Source organism: Chiroxiphia lanceolata, chromosome 2 (genome assembly GCF_009829145.1).
Source record: "Chiroxiphia lanceolata isolate bChiLan1 chromosome 2, bChiLan1.pri, whole genome shotgun sequence".
Taxonomy (NCBI): domain Eukaryota; kingdom Metazoa; phylum Chordata; class Aves; order Passeriformes; family Pipridae; genus Chiroxiphia; species Chiroxiphia lanceolata.
The window spans coordinates 84004985-84027556 of NC_045638.1; the positions used below are offsets into that span (position 1 = coordinate 84004985).

General features: G+C 37.8%; 1 protein-coding gene across 1 annotated transcript in view; it reads right to left on the reverse strand.

Moving 5' to 3' along the window:
- The window catches only part of TYR (tyrosinase), a 54440-nt gene extending 46093 nt beyond the window's left edge, over positions 1-8347 (reverse strand). The window contains 2 exon segments of the mRNA XM_032679425.1: positions 7518-7840; positions 7843-8347. Coding sequence (XP_032535316.1) covers positions 7518-7840; positions 7843-8335 — 816 coding nt within the window. The 5' untranslated portion in view covers positions 8336-8347.
- Between the last annotated feature and the right edge of the window lie 14225 nt (positions 8348-22572).

Genomic DNA, 22572 nt, shown 5'->3' on the forward strand with positions numbered 1-22572 from the left:
TTGCTTTGCTGCTGAACTATTGAATAAGTAGAAGGAGATGAAATGAATCCTTTTTCTAAGTGATTTGACAAAAATTTCACAGAAAATGTTTGATGAAGATGATGATATAACACAGAGTTCTTAAGAATCTGGAGTTCTTAAATGATAAAATTTCTATGAATATGAATATGAAAAAACTATTCTCATCTTTTTTGCGGTAGATAAGGAAGCTTATCAGAGAAATTTATTCCCAAGACTGCTCTATTAGCTGAAATCTGCCCTAGTTTGTTAAAGCTACTGAGGTGCCCTTGCAGGCTGTAGGTAGTTGTCCAACAGAGAGTTTCACGTGTACATGACCCCCAGAAGCTCGCCAAGTGGGTCAAGATTGTACATCTAAAAGGAATTGAAGTCAGGACTCTGCCTCTAAGGATCTTCTAAGAATCCCCACCAATAAGCGAGGGGTAGTGGCAGGGAGAGACCTACAGTTATAAACACAAAACATAGATACAGTGTTGTTTTTATGATTTATTTGTATTACTGAGAGAGTTTATTGCCATTAGAAGGAAAAGAGATGATATGATTCAGAAGATCCTCTAGTAATTTCTTTGTTTATAAAATGCACCATCCCGTGTCCCTAGAAGTGCACTAGTGAAGAAGGCAAATGTGCCTTGGTTAGTGAAGCTCAACCTGTTTCCCAGTTGTGACTTGACTCAGAAACTACCTATATGTGGATTTTCTATTTAGCTTTCTCTCCTATGGGCTCTATCTAGGTTCATATCTTCTGGGTTCTCTGCCCTGCCATCTCCTATCTTTCATCCTTTTCCAACAGCCCTGGGGATATATCCCCATTGTGTCTTAAAAAAGGAATCACATGCTGTCTTCAACACTGGGTTCTCAGGTATTCAGACAGGGAATCTTAAAGATGTGCTCAAATATATCTCTAAATAAAGGAACTTTCCCTCTTTGTTCTATTATCCATTTCAGTGGGATTTAATGTAACCGTTAATGTCATGAGGCTTATAAATTGTTAGAGTTCTATTTTTTTTTCATTTATGTCTCAGTGTAGCCCTCCTTAACTGTCTGACTAATCAAATTCATCCTAAACAAAAGCCAGGTGCTACAAGGCAGTTGGTAAGTCACAGTCAAGAAATGCCAACATAAGCAGCAGGAATGAAAATGCTTGTCTGTAACCTTCTGCTATTTTTTTTCTGAACCAGAAATTAAGATCTGGTCATAAAATTAACAAGGATACTTTTCCAGTACGATTTAACTTAAGTGATATTAATTATGGGTCTATCCTGAAGCTATAACTTGCTCTTTTAAGTGATAAGTGTAAGTGATAACATAACACAGATCAGTCAAATAGTTCTTTCTGAATATAATCTGCATACAGCATAGATAAAATAGGTCACACCATTGCCTTCTTTTTGTTCAGCAGGAATGCTTTCTACTAGAAAGATGTTGGTTTAAAATATGATTTTCTGTTCCCTTTCAGAACTGTCCTGAGCAAATTTCTCAGTTCACCTTGGACAAAGTTTAAATTACAACTGCATCTGCCTTCACAAATTTGCCAGCTCCAGGGAAACTTAGGAAGATACTCAGAAGAAAAGCTTATGTAAGCAGAGCAGACCAAATGCCAGTAGATGGCAGTCCAGAATATGCAGTATTGCATCTGGACCTTGTAGCACCCAGCAAAAAATATTCTTCTGTGCATTGCAGTGAAGATCTTGAGCACAGGTCTTTGGAGTGTCTCTTAGAAAACAGACTGTAAAGGCTACTGTCTCACACCTTTGGCAAATGGGAAATCCTTTTGCCTTTTGCTTTGCAACTGCTTGCACAGATAAACCCCCGTGACAAAATAAAGTGAAATGCATTACAGGAGTCTTCAGTGATGTTCAGTCCTTTCTCTGCTGTTTTTAAATTTAATACTGTGGAGGGGTTTGTGACAAATTCCTTGGGGTTATTTTTTGCTTATTAGATCTCAGGGGCATTCAGTACTATTGAATACTGTACAATTCAATAATACGTGCCTGAACACTTGTAAAAAGGAGATTTTCTGTGTTATTGAAATTACAAAGTGATCTGAAATTCCTCAGTTTGTTGGGGCAGCACAGCTGCTCAAAGGGCTTGTTCACACCTCTGCTCCTTTATAACTGATCCCTTGCTCTGCTTCTCTCCTGAGATCACTGAGCAGAGATCTGCTCCCCTCCAGAAACTGTATCAGCATATTTTCATAGTGTTGTGTTCCAGATTAAACAGCAGAAAAGAACCACTTCAGACTAAAGCTAGAGCAACCACTTGACTTGCCGATGTATGCCAGACACAGACATGTGATGTGGGCACTTCATGGCCTTCCTTGACACATGTCTATGCTCTTTTTTGTCCTACATGAATCTGGACTCCAGATAACCTGCAACAGAAGAAACCGTATTTTGGGACCTTGCTTTTATAGGTGGAGCCTGAAAGATGCTGGATCTATTCTGCATATTTGTATCTGATTCTTCATGTAGTGCTGAATATTGGCAGGAATAGAAAGGTAAAACAGGCAGAGGACTGAACAAAAAGAAGAAAATTTGGAAAGCAAAGATTTGAAGAAATTCTAAGAAACATCTTGTGCAAGGATAAGATAATTATCTTTCTTTCCCTTACAGCACATTCATTAACTGGAGGAGCTGTGAAACTCAAGCTAAAAAGAAGTGAGACAAACATGAAGTGACAGCACTGAAACAAACCCGGGCCCTTCAAGGTATTTTCTCAGCCTTCAGTAAAAGCTGGTTGAGTTTCATCTTTTTACTTGGAGGCAGCCCAGAACTGAGGGGTAACCTATACCCCATTCAGCACCTCAAAATGGTGCTTGGCTGGAGTAGAAAACTCTGTTAACAATTACTGCTGAAGTATTCATTAACATTTATTGGTTTGACAGACCATGATTCCCTGCTCTCCAGCTGTCTCCAACTGCTGCTGTCTCAATGTCTGCCATGAAATCACTCACACATCTCTACAAGAGATGGTAGGCTTCTTTTTCTACTAATTATTAACAAAACTCAATTTTTATGTAATTCATTAGTTACTAATTTATACAGCTCTGAAAGTGTTATTATTTATCTTTTATATTACATGACTCATTACATGGCAAGCATGGCTGTACACTAGCGAATGGCCAAGCAAGCACAGACCAAACTCCACTGTCATCCACTCGTGATCCTGTGGACAGTGAATTAAAGGGACATAGAGAGGCTGAGGATAGCTGAGAGGCTGCTCCTGCTGTGCACAGATCCCGATAACCCAGCACTGTGGTACTGAGGTGGCATGTGAAGAGGTACCTCTTTCTAACAGGAAATGTTCCAAATTTATAATCCATGGAAGCATATCATTAGAGACTAATCTTCATAAACTCTTCCTTTACAGCTACTTGCTCCATTTGGGCTGTTGCTTTTTAATGTACAGCCTGTAGTTGGCACCAAAACCTATTAAGTTGCAATAAAAATAAGTCATCGAGTTCATGTGATCCTCAGGTGTCCACAAGCAGATGGATTTTTTGGTTGATTTAAGTACCAAGAAGTGCTGGCTTCTGGTGTTAGTATTTTTAAAAATTTCCTGCAGTTTTTTAAGATGGATGTAAAATAATGCTTCAAATGATGCTGTCAGACTATTCAATACAGCAATTGTATTCAGCAATACAGGTCCCTGATAAACTCTGCTTAGAATTAAAAAACTGATTCTGAATAGTGAATTTCATATTTCTTATGAAGTCATAATTTCACATAATGGATCTAAAGTGCTGTCACTATTAGTCTGGAGCATTATATCAATTTTCTATTTGTGTAACTTATTTCTCTTTTGTAGTAGCTTTGTTTTAGTGTAAGTGGTTCTGCAGGGTGATATGAAACGAAGTGCTAAGGGAAATTTTCCAGTTCTTTCTTGCAACAAAGAATTGGCTGCAGGCTTACACCAACACATCCAAGAGCAACCAGCTCTCCACATTATGCAATTGCTTCTCTCAGGTCTTAGGAGAGACAAAATACAAGGAGCTGAAGTTGGTGGTGTTGCCTCTGTATCACACTAGAAAACTAAAACAGCACTTATATTCTCCAGCTTTATTTTCTTCATCTTATGTCTAGCACACCATGGGGATTCCCAAACTCTAATGTTAACTACCAGCAGAAAGATTCTGCTTTATTTGCAGAGGATTTTTATATTTGCAACTCCACTGACTTCAGTTATTTCTCGAAATTAGTTCTGTACAGAGGAGAGAAGAATTTCACCTCCTACTATTTAGAATCAAGAACAGTTTTGGTTGGAAGGGACCTTTAAAGGTCAGCCAATCCAACCCCCTGCCATAGGCAGGGACATTTGCAACCAGATTTTTTTTTTTTTTAGCAAATCAATTATCTTGAATAATTGTAGAAAAGGGCACTAAAACAAAACAAAAAAAATATTGACAATGTCATGAAAGGTCTCCAATTCCCATATAGTTTTCTGTTAATTCAACCTGGAATTGCAAAAATTGGTAAAACATTAGTATGTCTCATGCAGTCCTAATGCTGAATGCAACACTTGAATCATCACAAACAAGTACTTGAAAACATGAAAAAACCCTTCCCACATATGCTACCACATGAGGCAACCAAACAAAACCAGTAAAGGTTCCTGATAGTCTTGCTGGTAAAAAAGATGCAGGAATAAGAAGTGTCACTTAAATGACAAACCTGAGAAAATTGTGGATGGATAATTCACTCAGCTAAGTGATAACAGCAGCATGTTGAAGAAAAACTAAGGTGAAAGCAAGAATTTCAGCATGTATCCATGGGTATCCATGTTGCCATGGCAACTCCTCAGTGGAATAAAGTATTTTCTCCTTTCTTTGAGATTAAAAAAAGAAAGGGATGCTGCTGCAAATAGACGCTTTACCTTTTTTTAAAATAAATCTATAACCATTTCCTAACATAGCAGGCATTGTTTTGTTGTGCTTTGGAAAGACACTTAAAATTCTAAAAAGGATACCATATTATTGATTTCACTTGCCCTCTTTTTATTTCGAATGCTTGTTAAAACCTAAATTCCTTCACATTTCTGGATCCTACTCTTTTTGGTTTTTTTCCACTCATGCTGTTTAGCCACAGAGCTTGGATAATCAGTGTATTCTGAAGCAGATCTGTGGCTCTTTTCCGGTTTAAGCTAAGGTTATTTTTGTTCCCTTTTGATTTTCTGGAGTGATATTCTGGTCTCTTACTTTGTGCTACTTGAAGGAACTGTATTGACTGCTATTCTCTACTAAGCAATTGTTTAAATTTGGATTCAAAGCTAATAAAGAAATATCAGTGTCTATTTTACCTTTACCCCAACACTGACTGAAAATGCAGATCTGTTCCATCTTTTTATTCTTTCTCTAGATAAGACAATAGAGCTATACATGGATAGAAGATGTTAAAGTGGGCTAATATCCTTTAAAGGTAAAGTTATCATGGGCTTATTTTGGAAAGTTTGATAAAAGAGTAACATTTCCAAAAGTGGCTGAAAAACATAGGTGGTAAACATTTTCAGAAATTACTTGGAAAACTTCAGCAAAGGACTTAGGTACTCTCAGGTACATACAGTGACACTGAACATGTTTTAAGCATAGTACATATTTTTACTATTGTACTCATCAAAGTTATAGAAAAATATCATTTAAAGCAACTTGTTTCATAACAAATTCTTTATTTTCAGAATATTAGTGAGAAGTTATAAAACCGACTGTTTCAAAAATTTATTAACTGCTACTCATAAATTTTCTGGGTACTTATTACCAGGATGGGAAAATCTTAAGTATCTCGATAGGATTAATAAAACCTTTGGAAAAAAAATGAGCTAAACACAACTGACACCTCCAACTGCTAGTAACTTGCTGATTCCTTTGTACTACCTGCCTCCTCCTAACTTGGTTGCTCATCCAATATACTGTATTTATAGCTCCACTTGACACATGTAACCCATGCAATTCTGGTTTCATTTAATTCACTCTAACACTTGTACCTTTGTCACACAGCCATTTATTCAGCTCAGTGCAGACAGCATCAGAACCACTTCTTTCTGATAATGCAATCTAATTAAGTTAGTAGAGTTCATCCAGATTCAAGTTGTTAGAAATGAGCAGAATCTTAGAAAATGGGATGAAAATACGTGTTTGTACCTGTATCTATTTTGTGACTATGCCTACTCTGGTAAATTAAATGTGCCCAGGAAATTTCCCAGGCACTGAGGACAAACGACATAAAATAATCCATGCCTATGTTAGTAAAATCATTTTAGTGTCCCAAACGTGTTGTCTGTATGCAAACATTCTCCTGGGAAAGGTTCCTGAAAAGCACCTGTTTGGGGGAGAAAAAGGCATGCCAGACAATAGCCTAAAATAGCTCTTTTGAATAGTTCTGCTTGAATTTCGAGGTATATACATGGCCTGTATTATTCAGAGAGTACAAAGCAAGACTAAATACAGCACAACTAGCCCAGTTAGCCCAGTTGGCTGCTGTTTTGTAATGCCAGAATATCCCAGAGCTACTTGAATTTGTGTCTCTTTCCTTTAAATCACTGAAACTGCCCAATCTTCATTTGGGCTGTTGCTACAGAAATAAATAGAACAAGGATAGATTTAGACAGCATAATCATAGACTTCAGTGCCAGAAGCAACTGTTGCTATTGTCATGATGGAGTGTGTCTATCGACGCTAATAAACCTTTGTCACTGTATTTTAGGTGATGTAGCAGTAATAAGCAAGAGACAAAAAAATCTAGAAGCTCTCAGTGTTAGAACAGCACACTATAGTTCAGCTATATAAGACCTTTATCACTTATGTATATATGCAATTTCACCTTGTTTTACAGCTAATTTGTTTTACAGCTACAGTGCTTTTAAGTTGCAGGAATCACTATTGTATTTACCTCTTAATTCCTTTGAGCAACAGAGATTATTTCTTACATTTTTTTTAACTGATGTGAATTACACAGCTGGTTCTTCTGTGCTCTAAAGATTTAGTTTACTTGTTTGTTTGTTTAAAGTTGAAAGCAGATTAATTTAATTTGATAGTTTTTAACTCTTGGATGGAGGAATTCACTGGGAGAGGGTTAGAGAAAACCCTGTACTTCAATTTCTATCACTCTGTCATCCATTGTTTTGCAATGGTTTGTGCTAGAAATTTTTGTACGTAAGTCCTGCTTTTTCTGACCTGACTGCTGCACAAGACCCAAGCCTATTTAACCTGCTAAAGGCCATGTTTGGATACAAAGGCATAATTTTCCTCCTTCCATTTTACCTTCGGGTTCTTAATTAAGCAACCTAAATCCTACAATGAGAAAGAAATAAGACAAAGAGACAAATGAATAGTTATAAATGAACATTATGTCCACATAAAATCTGATTTGTTTTCTGGTATTGCTTACTTTCTCTCTAAGAACATCTAAGGGAATGTAGCGTGGCTAAGCTCCCATCTTGTGCACCTCACCTAAGTGCCTAACATTGGATGGGATAATTCTCTTCCCCTTCCCTTGGCCTGTTCTTACCTGCCACGAGGAGAAAATTGATGCTAGGCTGAGTAAATTAGGGTTGGTGGGATGTCTGCCACCCATGTATTCATCAGTGCAAACCCCACAGTCCTCTGCATCTCGCCAGTCCCAGTAGGGGATGGTGAAGTTCTCATCAGCCGTTATCTTCTGGATCTGACGTTCCCACATCAGCAGAAAGGCCCGATGCCAAGGCAGAAAACCAGGGGCTTCATGGGCAAAATCAATGTCCCGCCACACATTGGACCCACCTAAGAGTGTGTCTCGAGAGGCGTAATAATGCATCCACACAAAGAGATCGTACACATTGATGTCTCTGAACATGGGTTGGAGCCATTGTTCATCTGAGTATACGTGCCGGTAGCAATAACGTAGTCCTGGCTAGGGATGTTCTTTGCCAAGTTAAGGTAAGCAAGAAATTTGTTCTTCTCACTGATAGTGAGCTGGAAGATGTTTCTTCTTGTTCTCAGTTGCCTTTCCATGCAGTTGAGCCCTGAGAAACCAAACTTGCACTCTCCACAGTTGAATCCCATGAAGTTGCCTTCACATCTACATGTCCGGTTGTAAAATACAGAGGGCCAGTCCTCTCTGTCATCCACACCTGAAAAAGGGAATTGTGGTCCTAGTGGAGCCTGAGAGAGAAGGATGTTCTGGCAGGACCCTCTGCTGGAAAGCTCCCCACAAGGGGATCCATCTCCATCCCAGGGGGGACAGCACTCCTTCCTCAGCAAACTTTGGGTGTTTGCACAGACTCGGGGGAACTGTCCCGTGGATGGCTGAAGGATGACCAGCAGAAAACCCATGGCAAATAGCAGCATAGTGACAGAGCAGGAGAGCGTTCGTGTTATGCTTCAGTGCATGGAATGCTCTCTCTGACCCCTCCAAACTCCTGGGTGTGAAAGAAATTCCTTCCCCTCTGCCAGGAATGCTTCACTGCTGACTTCTGGTACAGTGCTCCAATATCCTTCCCCATTCCTACCCAAGATGCATTTACACACAAAATACACTTCAGGGTTAATCTGATTATCACATGTTTTAAGTGAAAGCCAAGTGACTTTTCCCCCACCCCCCACAAGTTTCAAAATACAGGCATTTATTATAAACTTTCATCTTCTGCCCAGCACATGATTGCTTTCCTCAGGCAATTGGAGAGGAAGTAAAATTAAAGTTTGGACACAGATACAATTGTAAGTTCTTTGAATTCCTGCTTTGATTATATGTTTTAGAATAAATGGATGGTTAAAAAAAAGAACTAGAAGAATATGATCAATTTTGATTAGCTATATGGGAAGAATTGTGAACCCAAAAATGAGAAACTAAGGAATTTTGGAATAAACTATTTTTTTAACATCAAGTAAACATAAAGTGTGGGCAGATTAAGTGTGAACATAGAGCAGAACCAAGATATATAGTCTGGTTTGGCATTTTTATTTCAGTGTAAGTGCCTTTCCAGGATGTGCATATTGCAAAGGGAAGTGAGGGAAATCATAAACTTTTCATAAGACAATTATTTTTGTTTTAGAACTGACAGTACTTTCACAGTTAATGACACAGAGAAATCTGCACAAAAGTCTTCTCTGCAGTTTTGTGGGAAATACAGACAATCTGCCAACAGATTTTTCAGAAAGTGCTTTGAGCAGCTTTCTCTAGACCAGGAAAAAACCCCTTGACTTCTGTTTTTCTCCCATCAAGCAGCTTGTGAACACATCTGTCTTCTTTACTCAGTATGCTGCTGGGCAACCTCCAGACCACCTACCTCTTTCTTCCTGTACATTAGCCCAAGCAGTGCTAACAGAGCCACATGGGCGGATTTAGAAGTTAGACATTCTTTGAAGTTGCTCCTTGAAGCTAGGGGACAACAGTTATTTTACTACTGGGAAAATCAGATATGAATTATGTTATTTTCTTCAGCTACTGCTGTTATTAGTAAGAGTGGTTTTCTCGGGTTTATTTTTTCCTAAAAACTTTGTGAATTATTTCCTTGTGCCTAGGCAGAATCTCAGGAGGGTAGGAACAACACACAGGCAAACTAAGTGAGAACTTTACTGGGAAACTATGCCTTTTGCTGGGATCAGCAGGTCATCACATGACCATGGTGTGGAGCACGAGGTGGTTTAATCCTGTTGGCTTCTACGCCTCAGGTATTCCAGGGGATTATCCCTGAATCCTGCTGCCAGTGAGCCTGTGATGGGGGAGCCTGGAGCAAAAGGGGCAAAAGGAAAGGATTTGCTTTTTCAACAAATATTTCTAACCACAGTGTGATGTTTACTACTGTTTGACTGATTCCCCTGGTTTCCATATCAGGCTTGTAAAACAGATTCTATCATAGAACTGTTACTTGTTTGATTTATTCCGTTTTCTTTATGCCTATCTGTTTGGGAAACCTCACCATTTCATTTACTCTTCCTCCCATGGATGCTAGTGCAAAAATACTTCTGTGAGAAGAGACCCATCTCTGAGAATAAGAATATATTTTTTAATTTTCACCAAAAAGCTACAGGGATTGGAAAGACTTGAGGTGGAGCCTCAGAGTGAACCAGAAAAGGCCTCAAATACATATTTAGGCAGATAGTCATACACACAAATACATTTAATACTCTGTTTTCATATTCAAATGAGATTTTATATTCAATGTTAAAGAATAAGAATCCGAGACTTGAGAGTAGTCATATGATGAATTTCTGAGGCATCTGGTTAACAGAGGAATTCCCTGTGAATTATATGAATGAGAATCTCTGAATGAGGAATGTGACTGAGGAGCAGCACACGCCCCTCTTGACCTACTATTGAGCTGAGTCCAGTTTGAGTAACTGTCAGTGATTCAGATAGTAGTCGGGAAACTAAGCTTTCCATATACGAACAGCCATAAATGTTAAACAAGTAAGAAAATACGTGTTTCTATTGCCATGTGTGATTGTAGACTCACTGAAACATAAGACAATCACAATCACACGCTGCACCTGGGTAAAATCCTCTTCATTAAAAAGGCCTCATGGGACTTTCCATCTTTCTTTTCCCAGCACCCTTTATTTCATTGTTTGTCTAACATAGCCATATCTGCACAAAGTTTGCGTGTAAGTTGAATTCAGTGATTTTGGCTGAGAAACCTTTCCCATGTGTTCTCCCATTGGGTAGACACCACCTTCTCGTATGCTCTGAGAGACCCATTTCTCGCACCTGGGTCTCCTCATTTAGGTATGAGCCAAGTCTAATTACTTTCAGGCACCCAAATGCTAGGTAGACCATAAGATCAGCATGGCTAAGGCACATCACTTTCTGCTTTTGAGAACATAAAATACAGAGGTTTAGTGGCGATATACAACTTTACTTGATTACAAAACATAAATGATCATGAATCACTTCACAGTAGGGTTTCATAGAGGCAACTTTCAACAGCAAATTGACATGGGGTTCTGTCTCATGTCCCTAAATGTTAACTCTACCCTAAAGTTTGTGATCAGTTAAAGTATTTGTTTCAGTCTAGTAGACTAGCACAGTAATGGCGGTACTTAAAATCTAACTTACGTTTTCATTAAAAGGCTGATAGTGCTTTATGGAGATGTCAATAGTTATTAGAAGAAAAATTCCCAGACAGAGTAGTGAGAATCCTTCCCAAAGCCCACTTGCTCACCTGCTTGTGGTATTAGGATAAGATCTGCAACACTACACTGCAATGCTAAATCAAACTACACATAGACATGGCCTGTGGCTTTCTGATGTGGTCATGGATAAAGAAACGGAACATTCCAAGTAAAAAATAATGGTATTGAATGGGTTTTCAGATTACCTCATAAAATTAACTCTTGGTCTCTTTAGATCTGAGTGGGTTGATCTTCAAAAAGTCATGTCTTTTGTAAAATATCACAGGGAATTTCCATTTTGGGATGCTGATACTGAAGCAATCAAATTAAGTAATATCAGTGGGTTATAAAAAATTCTGATAGCTGGATGACACAGTGAAGAAAGTATCTTCTAATATTGTCTGTTGGTATGCTTTAGGAATTCTATGGGGATTTTAGGTCTAGTTGTCTATGTTGAGTGGAGCTAAAAAGAAATTTGGGATGAGTAAATAGAGAATAATTTTTTAGTATGATTATTTTAAAAGTCAAACATAAAACTCTGAAGAAACCGAGGCTGGATAGAAAAAGCTGATGCTTCTCAGTTACCAGTGGAAATAAGAACTGTCAAGAGAAAAAGCGAAAACAATGGTTATTGATATGGATAAATACAAGGACGATTTGACAATTAGAGAACACTGACAAGTGAAAGGAAAGATAGTTAATTACCTGCCCCAGTCCGAAAAGGGGGGGCACGACCATGGCACTGCACCAGTCCGAGACACAAAGGTGGGATGCAGGTAGAATACTTTATTCACGCGTGCACCCGGTCTTTTTATCAGCTCGGGAGGGGAAAGGGCCAGAACATAGGGCGGAGCATGAGACAGACAAGCGGGGGGACAAACCAGGATAGGGATATGGGCAAAAGAGGGAGGAACCGGGGAGAGAAGGGGCAAATGGAGGCTGTCCCCTCTCTGCAGCTTCTCCAGCCAATCAGCAGAGAAACAGAGGAGCAGGGAGGTGAACAGGCCGGGACACGCCCGGGAAATACAAATTCTGGGGAAGCATACAATGTGTATATACATAATAACTGTAAAGTCTGTATCATAAAGTCCTTTCAATCACTGTACATCTTTTTCCACTTCTGAGATTTTCCCATTCTGATTCCTGGTCCTTCAGAATTAACCAGCCAGGAAATTCAGTCTGACAGACCAATAGACTCAGATTGTGCTCTCTGACCCTTACCTGTTACTTGCTGTTCAGCATCAGTGTTATTATGCACTTTGTAAGACACCTGGCTTCAGACGTTTTCTGAGCTCCTACTGAGCTCACATTTCATGTAGCAGAATGACAAAACATCATTTATTTCCTTTGCCCCATGTTCCAGGTGGAGCTATCAGAATTCTCAGTGGTTTTCCAGGGGACCAAATCTTGCTTCTGTACATCGGAAGAAAGAAAACAGTAATGTATATAGGGTAAGAACACATGCCATAAATATTACCCTGTGGCCAAAACCAGAATAAAAAATCTGTCTTCTGGTTACTGATGAATGGGGAGTATAAGATTAAGAAGAGTCCTGCTTGTCCTTAAGAGACATTTAAACATTACACAAGTAAGAGAAAAATATTAAATTTCTATTTATAATCAACTTTTTATCCTTAGGTAGAAAAAAATCAAGTTTCTTATTAGAAAGTAAGAAGTTCACACCTACTAGTCATAACTCTTTACTAAGAAGCAAACTAGAAAATCCCACAAGCTTTTTAGACCAAGGCAAAGACCTCCACATCTTTTGGGATGACATTTGAACACGAGGCTAAGGGACCCATGTGGATGTATGAAAGAAGGAAAATCCCAGGCTTAAAAAATATTCTGAATGGTGTTAGTAACCAATTTTTAACTCAGGACTAGCACACCTAATATGCAGTCCACACAGCTGATGGTCTGCTGGATGTAACCATAGGCGTATTCAGTGATGAGTGGAATGTTGGGTTCCTATTCTAAAATTAAGCAAGGTGCAATTGTGCAGCAATTCAAAGCACTCTTGTCACCTCAGTCAGCCTTAGCCCTGAACTTGTGCAAAAAAAATTCACAGATGTAATTGGTTTCCCAAGCTAAAGTTGTGTTATCACTAGTTGGTTTCCCAAGCTAAAGTTGTGTTATCACAGTTATAAAGTGCAATCTTTGCATTAGCAAATCAATCCACTTCCTGATCCTAATATAACTTGGTCCATGCTCACATTCCCAGTTTCAGCATTGTTGAACCACTCAGAGAACACAGGAACACAAGTGCTATTGTTTATGAAGATTATAGTTTATATTTTTTGTTCTAGTGAAAACATAAAGGTGTGGACAGATTATATTTGATTACTCAGAAGTCCTGCCGGCACAAAGTTAAACTATCAATTTTAACAACACTGAATCAGTGAATTTTAGTGGATCAGTGCTTTTATTATGTGGCCACGTTATTTTTGTTCTGATACTGGGAGACCAAGAGACAGACTTAGTACACCAGAGAATAGGTATTCAAACTGATCTAAAAACATAGGCCAAATATTACAGGAGACTTCTAGAAGCAAGAAAAAAAGTCATTGATCTGCAGTCCAAAGCAAGGAAGAAGAGGTGCTGATGCAATCATAGCAATGAAAGTATAAAAACAACAGCAAAACACAAAGGCAGTTTTCCTCCTGTTATGGACTGAAGATAGTATGAATGTAGTGACCAATCTATTAATCTAAAATCTGCATGACTTGGGTTTTTGCTGCAGATTACACAGAACTTACCTGATACCTGTCAGTCTTAATGACAGGACAGCATGTAAGGGGGATGCTAAAGTAGTATTTTCTACAGTTTTGTTACACTCACACTTCACCTCTGCTTTTAGCTCTTTGCTGAAAAACAGCCTGACTTCTGGCTTTTGGAGCATGCTGGGCAGAGTGGAAATTTTGGTGAGTGGTTCTGAATGCTTTCCTATCACCTTTCAGAGGAAAAGTGACATACAATTTCTTAGTACTGTGTGGCTCATACATGAATTTAGCTTTGATAGTAGGCCAGGGCCCAGGTTTCACTACGTGGGTAATAGTGTGCTGGTTTGTGAAATCCGTGTCTCATCTAACAGCTCACTGTGGTTGAAAGCACAGAAAATTTTACAGCAACCTACAAGAAAACTATTCATTCTTTTCTTATCTTCCAAGGGGAACTTCCCTGCAGAGGGGCCAAAAAAGCACTCTAATGTGTGAAAAACTACTGGTGGAAACAACTAGGGGAGAGGCAAGGCCAGGCTTTGCTCTGTTGGAGGTCTCTTGGACTGGCTCCCCTCAATTGCAAAGCTACATCCTTTGCCCTCATGGCAGGTACCCCACAGTTAGGTCTCAAACAACTGCAGAACCTTTTTCTTGTAGTTAAAACCCTGTACTCTTCCTTCTCCTTCCAGTGTTCTCTGATAAACTGAAGTCCTACAGGGTGACAGGGGGAAGCTTCTTCCTGGGCTGCCAACCCTGTTGGGCTTGTCTTCAGAACAAGCTGTGTCTAATAAGTGCCTCTAGGTCCTTCTCACAGCCTTGTCCTGCTCCACTTATTCAGCTCTGCAGAGAAACATAAAAATAATAAAGACCCGTAGCTGTGTGTTGGTTTCCTGTGAGTGTACGTTTACAAAAACAGATAATCAAACAATGTATTAAAAACCATGAGAGTGACATTTAGCACAGAGAAGGTTTGGGCAGCTCCTAGTGGTGAGGCAAAGATGGCTTTGCAGTGTCAAAAAACTAAATTTGGAAAAAGAATTAGAGAATCAATTGGGACAGGTACAAGTATATAAACGAAATGGGACCCTCGGAGGCTGAGGTCACTTCATATAACCTCCTCTGAGCCAAGAGCAACTGGGTTTCCATGAAACCTTGGCATTGCTTATAGATATAAGAGGGACTTGTACATCAGATAAGCAGTTCAAATGAATACCTTTCCCTTAAATTTAACCACGCTTTTATTCTTAAATTGATCCTTTCAACATACTACCAAAAAGTCCGTTGAATACTCAAAAATACTGCAGTTGTTCTAAAGTGTACCTAAGAGATTTGCTGACATAAATAAAAACTTTGTGGATGGCAAAAGATCCTGAATTTTGCATATCTATATAATACCTTTTAAAATGAAAAAAAAAAACTCACCAAAAATATGATTAAATGTGGTCAGTTCTAGTGGAAATAAAATATGTACAGAACAAATTAGTATCATATGCTGCCTTTAGATTTTCCTTTGAATACTACCCTAACCTGCAGTAAGCTTTACCTCCTTTGGGTTTGAAAAGCATCTTAACTGGCTAGACTTCCAGATACCTCAGAGAAACCCTTTAACTTTGTGATTGTTTTTGCTAATGGGTTCTTAAAGTCTGGAGCTTTTGCTCCACCTGAACCCCCCTTTTCTTGGTAACTCTAGTAGAAGAAGCAAACCAGATAAAATCAGGCTGACAGATTACAATACGCAATATACAGATATTTTTCATGATACATGATAAGAGAAGGAACCTGTGGAAAGCAAGTGTTCCCTAATTCTCAGATTGCTACCTGCATAGCTGCTTCTTATTTTAAGATTTTCAAGCAGGGGCCTCTTGTGCTGGAATGGACAAGAAAGAGAGAATCTGCAAGTCCAACAGGCCCACAGAGGAACAATGTGTGTCTTCCTTCTGCTCTTCTGGCTTCACAGAGGGGAGATCATGTGGCTCTTCAGGCTGAGATCATTGCGTGGAGAAAACGCAGATAATAAAGTAGGCCATTATAATAGCTCCATTCACATTTCTATTAATTTAAACCTCTTCACAGCATATGAAAGATAAGGGAAAAAGACATACATTGTTTAGAATTCAAAAATCTTATTAACCTTCCATAACTGTCTGACGATACTCAAAGGCCCAGATGCACGAAAGACTCAAATATTAATTGTAGTTTCTGATTTGCCACCCTTACCTTCCAAATAATGACTGTAATGAAGAATCAAATTGTTCTGAATTTTACTTTCTCTGTAGAACTTTACCATTTAATCCACAGCTAAATAAATATAAATAAGACCTTCACATTCAATTTCACTTCAGTGCAAATGGTGGATAGGAAACTCAGTTACTCAGACTGCGAACTCTCTGAATAAAGAACAAAATGTCCTGGTAAGACATTAGGCATCTGGGAAAACAGGGAAAAAATCCTTGTAATGCAATGTAATGTACAATGATTCTGATAATAGCTGACAGTTTTGAGTAACAAAGAGAAGGTGAATTATGAGAGATTTTTCTCATCGTTCTCCTTATTTTTTTGCTACTAGGCTGCAGTATGTTTGAAACAAGCAAAGAGTTGTTTTTTTTTTTATCCTACAAGTCATAGCTAAGCTGCTAGATTCATAGTAGTTGAAAATTTTGATAAGTTCAAATACTGAGCAGACAAAATCAGGAAAACATGTCAGAGAATCATAGAACATGAATGCAGCATCTCTGGCTCCTGAGGTCTCTGAACCCTAAACTCCTTGAGAAAGGGAGATCACTCCACATTGTCTCTATAGGTTTATTCTGTTCCCAGATCTCTGGTGCATCTGCCATAGGCCACTGAGGGGGTAGGATAATGGGCAACATGGTACTTTAGTTTGCTCATTCCTATCCTAAAAGCAGATTAAATACTGCCCAGTTGCAGCCAGTGGTATGTTTAGCACAGATGTCACCAGGCATCTGGTCTCTGTGGCACAGACGTGCAAATAGTACAAATAGTGCAAATAGTGGGTCTGCTTTCAACTTTTCATGAAAAAAAGCAGAGAACTGGAAGAAAAAACTAAGAATTTTGTAGGTAACAAAGAAGATTTCATTGAGGTTATTCACATGGATACTATAAACACTCCATGTGATCCATTTATAGGTTCTAGGAGACTTAATGTAGTTAGAAAGACACTTGAAAGAAATGAATAACCAAGTATGTTCCTGGAAGTCCTTTCTTCTCCCCAAACCAGGGAACAAAATATATACTAAAAATAAATAGTTTGGAAAACAAATGATACATCAGTCATGCAAGATACTAAAGTATTAAATAAACAAACTAAAGAGGTTTGCTTAAGAAGATATATGTTTAACATTTCTGACATAAGTGTAAGAAATTCTTGTGACTAAAATGTTTAAATTACTCTTGAATTGTCCCTAGTCACATGAAATAGACTTGGCCTAAGCAATTTTATCATCACAGTCTTTTTTTCAAAGTATAGTTTTAGCAAAAAAAGCCAAATCCAGTAAAAATTTCAAAGGTCTTGAGTGGTAAGGCTAATTTCAGAAGCAGAGAAGGACTGACTGGGTTCTGAGTGCAGTGATTTGGCAAATCACTTGGAGAAGCAAAGACTTCTGAGTGAGTTCCCAAAGGGAACTTTATACCACTCTTTCTGTTTTTATGAGAACACATAAAAATACTCAAAGCCCTTGTGCTTATGCCAGGATCTTTTGTCACCCATTTGCTCATCTTCAGCTATAATAGGCACAATGTATCTATCTCCTTATATGCAACGTTTATCTATATTATAAATTCACAGATTCTACTTTGCATTTGTGTGCTGGCTTGCACTGATGCAAAGTTGGGCTTTCACACACCACAGGTTTGGAGTGAGACACCAACAATGAATTTCCACACTTTTCAAATAAATTCATTGCCAGGCACAAAAAAGGTTTTGCTGGAAGCTTTGTGTATGTTAGTAAATTTTAATGTGATCTAGCATTAAGTACAACCAGTTTTATTTTGAACTTAATCTTCCACTCACAAGAAACAAAGCCACATTTAACATTAGGTTTGGAAAAATGCTTTCAAATGCATGGAAACTGCAGAATATTGTGCATCCTGATAGCATGTGCCTACCAGCATGACCAAAGATGTCTTCACTAAGAAATTATGAGGACAGGATGAGACAAGGACTGAAAGTGGGTCATAGTGGGAAAATTACTGACAACATGCATATGATAATCTTAATTGCCCCTTACACCAAAAATAACAATATCAATGAAGAGAATGAATTTCAACCCCTTTTGCATGGATTACTTCTTGAGGAGTCTAATTTTTAAGTATTTTATTATTTTGCACATAGTGCTTAATAGCAAACACTGCCTCAATGCCATGAGCTGATATCAGATTCTTCCATGGAAAGACGAAGAGCTCAGAAATTCCTAAAAACATTTGCCTGTAGCTATTCTATATGGAGTGATGTGTCAAGTTTTCTAGGTCTGATATTTTGGGATCTCCCAGAACTAGAAGTAAGTGTCAGTTCTGCTCTACTTTTGTGAATGTCTTCATTTCATGGGGGCAAATCTCTTCTATTTCGGTGCTTGAAATATGTTGGACTTCAGACTTACTATTGTGTGACAGGTGTTTTATAGGGGAGTTATTTTCATGGATGACTTTTTAATTATTTTTATTTTTAAACTGTCCTTGCATGTGGGATCACTATATTTCTATGTGGAACATCTTGGCCTTTGAATACTTGTTGTCATACAGAGAACTACAAATGTTTAATATATTGGTATGACATATGATTTGCATTTTGCCTTAATTTACAGGAAAAGAAAATGAGGTTGAGAGAGACAAAGCAGCCCGTGCTAGGGCCACACAGAGCCTATTTTTAAGGTGTTTGAGCATTTGTATCAAAACTAACAACAATAACAAAATTTAATTTCCATGAACATAGTGCAGAAGAGAGCTGATTGCACTGTGGTTCCAATTTCTCCGTCTCCTCATTTACTTTACCTTGAGAGTTAAATCATGTTCATGTCACATATGAGCTTGCCATATTGCCAGCACGTGTTATCTCACTCTTTATTCAGTTAATAACTTATCTTTGTTCTATGTACAGGAGAACCACTTGTCTTCACTGTTGGTCTAAACTATGATGAATTAAAAATCCTTCCAAGGAAAAGGATACAGATGCTGTCCTCATTGTTGTCAATGGAGAGCCCACTCTACATGTTGAATTCTTCTAATCAAATATAACTACCTGAATATGAACTACTCATCTGGACTGATTTCCTGTTATTGGAGAAAATCTTTCAGTTACTGAAGCTTAGAGTTACTGGAGCGAAACTACTGGAGGGAAATTACTGGAGGATCCTTCCCATCTACTCAGCACTGACTGGGCCACATCTGGGCTTGTCACTACAAGAGAGACATGGACAAACTGGAGAGAGTTCAGTAAAGGGTCAAGAAGATGTTGAAGGGACTGCAGCATTTCTATGAGGATAGGCTGAGAGAGCTCAGACTGTTCAACCTGGAGAAGGCTCAGAGGGGATGTCATCAACATATATAAACACCTGCAGGGATGGTACAAAGAAGATGGAGCAGGGATCTTTTCAGTGACGCCCACTGCCAGAATCAGAGGCCATGGGCACAAACTGAAACGGTTTTTACTATGAAGGTGATTGAACACTGGAACAGGTTGCCCAGGAAGCTTGTGCAGTCTCCATCCTGGGGGAAATTCAAAAGCTGCCTGGGAATGATCCTGGCCGACTGGCTCTAGGTGACCCTGACGGAGCAGGGGGGGTTGGACCAGGTGAGTCCAGAGGCCCTTTTCCACCTTGACCATTCTATGATCCTGTGAATCAGAAAATTTTAGGAAGTAAATTACCTCATCCTAAAGCAAAGATATACCTTAATGATGTAAATTAAATACCTATTTCTTTTCATTTATTATTATGGAGTTTAGGTTACTTAGACATATAATATTTGCATTGTAGAAATCTAAAATTTGCTGAAATATGATCTACACTAGATGTTTTATCTTAATTAATCAAGTTTTTTGTTGGACTGTTGACTTACATCTTTCTTATCCTTTTATGTGTAATCTAAACATACTGATATTGACTCATGGCTGCAAGATTATGGAATTCTTGCTGCTCTGCTTCCTGCCAATAGTGAAACAGTGAATAACGCATGAAGAGTTTTATAGCAGAAATGATAAATGAGTACATACAAATGAATGAAAATCCAAGTGAAATTCACCTTCCCTAAATTCAATTGTCAGGAATGAAAATCCAAGTGGAACTCATCTGCCCTAACTTCACCTGTCCAGATCTGAGCTAGTAGGAGTGGAATTCCTTCAGAGACAATGGCAGCATCTCTGGGTGCAGTCATTTCATTTTGAAACAAATGACCATGATAGTTCAGTTTAATCACTTTCAGAAGGTGTCAGATTCTGTCCATCACCAGAGGAAAAGACAAGGTAACCAGCCCAGACGCAGACATCTGAAGCAGAGTTAGATGTAAGAAAAGTGACCTTAACTTTGCATTTAACCACACATTGCCACACCAGAATTAGCCTAAGCAGGTCTTGAACCGAGCAGAGATGTCATGTGCCCATCAGTAAGGCACTGGTTTGTATTCAGCTTCACTGAAACATTTTCCTACTTCTTAAAAGCAACAGAAATAAAAACATCCCTGAATGAGTTGTTCATTGTTGCCAAGGCATCTATCACAAAAATGAACTTGCCTATGCATTTTTGAGCTGCACTGATAAGTTTATGCTAATTCTACAAAACCATCCTTATAAAGGAATTGTCTAGATAAATGTTTTTATTTTCAAATGTGAGCTATGTCACCTATACACTTCAAAGTACAGGTAAATCAGAGAAGACATTCCTACAGTATCAGTTGTTTTGTAATCTTCATTATGTATCTAGACAACCTTCTGAAATAGAAACATATTAAGAGATAAGTAACCCTTCTAACAGTGAACGTATCTTTCCTACAAATGGAAAGAAAAGTTCCTGTTGCCAGATTTATGAGCAAATACATGACATGCAGTGTTTGCTTCTTTCTAGGAAAATAGTACTAAAGATGTAAAGCAGAATTATTTAAAATAAAATATCCAATTTTGACTAAAGGAGTCTCTACATATGTTGACTTTGGAATGCAATTACTATGGAAACAACAAACAAAGAGGATATCTCAGAGCGTGCCAAGCTGTATTCATGTCTGGGCTGATTTAAAGTCTTTTCCTTGATGAGAATTACAGCTGAAGGTTTTCATGCTGAATTCCACAGGAAAAATCTTCCAGTACGTTATTTTCTTTCCTTGATTTCTCCATGCTTCTTTTCGATAACAAGGCATGAAGAACACTTTTTTTTTCCTTAAAGGCTAGTAATTTTGAATGCCCCAAATTCTGGAATATCTACTTGTTCATTTCTCACTTTCAAATACTATGAAGTAAAAATAATGCTGCAGAACTATGTATCTGAGTATGTCATTCCAGGTTTTATAATCAAGTTAGAGAAATGGATAATTTTAGTTGCAATCAATAAGGCTTTTTCGGACATCAGGGTCAAAACTGCATGCTATAAGCACCTATTTCTTACTGTTTACTGTAAAGGGTATCTAAAGCACATTTACATTTTTTTATATAAATATATTGCTAAATGTAAACATATTGTTGTGTATTACACATATAGTGGGTATATACAGAATAATTTTTAGTTCACAGATTATTTCCCTATTGACAAACAACCCAATTTAAAAAGAATTGTGGAAGATGAAGAAAAAAATCATAGGAGACGTGGAAACTAATTAGCATTTTGATAAATCATGAAAATCTTATATTTGTTTAAAAATGCATTTTTGGCAGAAATAAAATATATGACAGATATTTCAAATTTAAATACAATAAAAATAAAGTTGTGAAAGATGGTGTTGGGACAAAATATTAAAGCTTACAAGATAAAAATATGTCATGTTGATAGTAATAAAAATTTTAAATAAAAATACATAATTTTCATTAAACGGTGTGAAAAAAGATTCCTAGTCATACTATTTGACTATACTAGTCATTATATTTTTTGCCCAAAAACAAAGAGTAATCAGAACTTCCAAGAAGGATTCTGTAGCTGCTACATGCTTCTTGGGAATAATTATAATTTTCTTCAGTTTAGTTTTCTTCTTCCACTTTTCCTAAGACGGAGAAAAAAACACCCACTGTATTTCAAAAGAAAAAGAAGTAGGATATCAGTTTCTCATAAAAAAAAATCCAAATACATCATTACATTTCAGGTTTATCACATGATTTCTAAATGTTTTAATCCTTTTGTTTTATTTTAGTTTATTGAAAGTTAACCTGAAATGCCATTTTTAAGTGAAAAGTCCATGTAGTTATTAAAATTACTCAAAGTAAATCTTCATCTGTCTTAATTTCCTCTCATGTTTTTAGCCAATTTCAAGTTGAATTTGCCTCTGGTTTGGAATGATCAAACCTATATTTATTAATTAAAATCTGTTTGTTTTGGGTGGTTTTTTTTTTAATATCTGTTCAAACATCTAAAGACACACAATCTGGCTCCAGAAAAACACAAGAGGAAAACTCATATGTGCAAAATATTTTATAAACTTATAAATTTCAAACTAAAACAGCTTTATTTTGGCATTTTCTTGCAAATTTTTTTTTTAGAATATGAAGGGTTTGTGTGGCCTCATGAAAGCAAAGGATGAAACTACTTCAAAATAAAATTGTATCTG